The sequence below is a fragment of the Cebus imitator genome, unplaced genomic scaffold (genome assembly GCF_001604975.1).
Source record: "Cebus imitator isolate Cc_AM_T3 unplaced genomic scaffold, Cebus_imitator-1.0 Scaffold234, whole genome shotgun sequence".
NCBI classification, from domain to species: Eukaryota; Metazoa; Chordata; class Mammalia; order Primates; family Cebidae; genus Cebus; species Cebus imitator.
Window position 1 is genome coordinate 3,121,585 of NW_016107549.1, and position 2,323 is coordinate 3,123,907.

Genomic DNA, 2,323 nt, shown 5'->3' on the forward strand with positions numbered 1-2,323 from the left:
GGGTGAGGGGGTGGGCGGTGAGGGGGTGGACAGGTGGGACAGACAGGTGAGGGGTGGACAGGTGAGGGGTGGACAGGTGAGGGGATAGACAGGTCAGTAGGCTACAGGTGAGGGGACTGGCTGGTCACTGGCAGACAGCAGGACAAGTGAGGAAGATGACTAGAGGCATATGTAAGGTAGGCAGGTTAAGAGGTGACTGGCCAGCAGGTGAGAAAACAGGACGGGAAGACAGGTGGGGAGACAGGTGAGGGAATGAATGAGGGGGCGGGGTACAGGTGAGGAGATTCACTGGTGCTTGGGGCAGACCTGCGGGTAACCAGTGAAGGGGATGGACAATTGGGAAGCAGGTCCCCTCCTCACATCCCCCCTCACCTCACCCCGACTCCAGAATTGCCCGGGGCTACCAGGGCTCGCCGGACCTGCGGCTGACGTGGCTGCAGAACATGGCCGGGAAGCACGCGGAACTGGGCAACCACGCCGAGGCCGCCCAGTGCATGGTGCACGCCGCCGCCCTCGTGGCCGAGTACCTCGCGCTGCTCGAGGACCGCCGCCACCTGCCTGTGGGCTGCGTTTCCTTCCAGGTGAGCGGTGAGGGAGTGGGGGTGGCAGGCAGCACATGTGCAGTGCGGACCATGGTCTGACGCCACCTCTCCTGAACCAGAACATCTCATCCAACGTGCTAGAGGAGTCTGCCATCTCCGACGACATCCTGTCGCCCGACGAGGAGGGCTTCTGCTCCGGGAAGCACTTCACTGAGCTGGGGCTGGTCGGGTTGCTGGAAGAGGCAGCCGCCTACTTCACCATGGTGAGACTGTGGGGACTCAGGGCAGGAGAGGGGGCTCAGGCCAGGGAGGCATCATCGGATCTGCTTCCTAGACTCTTCCAGCAGAGGACTTGGAAAGAAGGAAAATTGGCTGGGCACTGTGGCTCACACCTGTAATCTGAGCACTTTGGAAGGCTGGGGCAGGCGGATCACGAGGTCAGGAGTTTGACAGCAGCCTGGCCAACATGGCGAAACCCTGTCTCTACTAAAAATAGAAAATCAGCTGGGCGTGGTGGCAGGTGCCTGTAATCCCGGCTACTTGGGAGGCTGAGGCAGGAAAATCGCTTGTGGTGACCCGGGATCACACCACTGCACTCCAGCCTGGGTGACAGAGTGAGACTTTGTATCAACAACAAAAAAAGAGAATTGGATTCTCAGAGGCCCCGTTATCTGCGTGTGCCTCATGAGACCCCTGATGCAGGCCTGATATAGCAAGCCTTCCATACATTGGAGATATGTTCAATTTTCCTTTCTCTTTTTTTTGGACAGAGTCTCGCTCTTTTGCCCAGGTTGGCGTACAGCCTGGTGGCAATGGTAGCTTGCTGCAGCCTTGAACCCCAGGCTAAAGCAGTCCTCCTGCCTCAGCCTCCCAAGTAGCTGGGACTACAGGCATGTGCCACCATGCCCAGCCAATTCTTAAATTATTATATAATTTTTTCTTTGTAATATTTTCTGAGACAAGGGCCTCCACTCTGTCACCCAGGCTGGAGTGCAGTAGCGTGATCGTGACTCACTGCAACCTTGGGCTCCAGGACTCAGGTGATTCTCCTACCCTGGTCTCCTGAGTAGCTGGGACGACAGGCACACATCACATGCCCAGCTAATTTTTTATATTTTTTTGTAGAGATGGGGTTTTGCCATATTTCCAAGGCTGGTCTGGAACTTCTGAGCTCAAATGGTTTGCCTGCCTCAACCTCCCAAAGTGATGGATTTCAGGCATGTGCCACCACACTCTGCCAATTTTTTATATAAAAAATTTTTAAATTTTTTATATAGAGAGAGTCATGTTGCCCAGGCTGGTCTCCAACTCCTGGACTCACGCAATCCTCTCACCTCAGCCTCCCAAAGTGCTGGGCCTACAGCTGTGAGCCAGTGTGCCCAGTAGCTGATTTTCCACTGTTGTAAAGGGGTTTTCTTCTCTAGTCTGCTTGTTTGTATGAGGGCAGTTGGTGGCTTCTGCATTTGACTCGCAGGAGCCCTGGGCCTTTGCTCCGTGTGTTTTTCTGGTTTGTGTGAGGCTGGCTGTGTCCATGTGATGTCACTTTACCTGCTTCTCAGTTCCTCGCATTTCTGGGGAACTGGCAGTTTCATCTGAGAGCCCAGTGAGATTCAAGGTCACACTTGAAGTCAGGTGTTCCACTGAGATTTCTTCTGTGGTGCTGGCCTTTTACTGTCATTGTATTCATTATTGTCACTTTGCTAGATTCTTGGAGACGAAGACCTCAGGGGTCAGGAGTTCAAGAGCAGCCTGGGCAACATGGAGAAACCCCGCCACTACTA

The 2,323-nt window shown here is 54.6% G+C and overlaps 1 protein-coding gene across 1 annotated transcript in view; it reads left to right on the forward strand.

Annotated features, from left to right (window-relative positions):
- DOCK6 (dedicator of cytokinesis 6) overlaps positions 1 to 2,323 on the forward strand; it is a 62,030-nt gene that overhangs the window by 52,655 nt on the left and 7,052 nt on the right. Inside the window, exons 37-38 of the mRNA XM_037727519.1 lie at positions 326 to 581; positions 662 to 805. Of these exons, the coding sequence (XP_037583447.1) occupies positions 326 to 581; positions 662 to 805 (400 nt within the window). The remainder of the gene's footprint in view (positions 1 to 325; positions 582 to 661; positions 806 to 2,323) is intronic.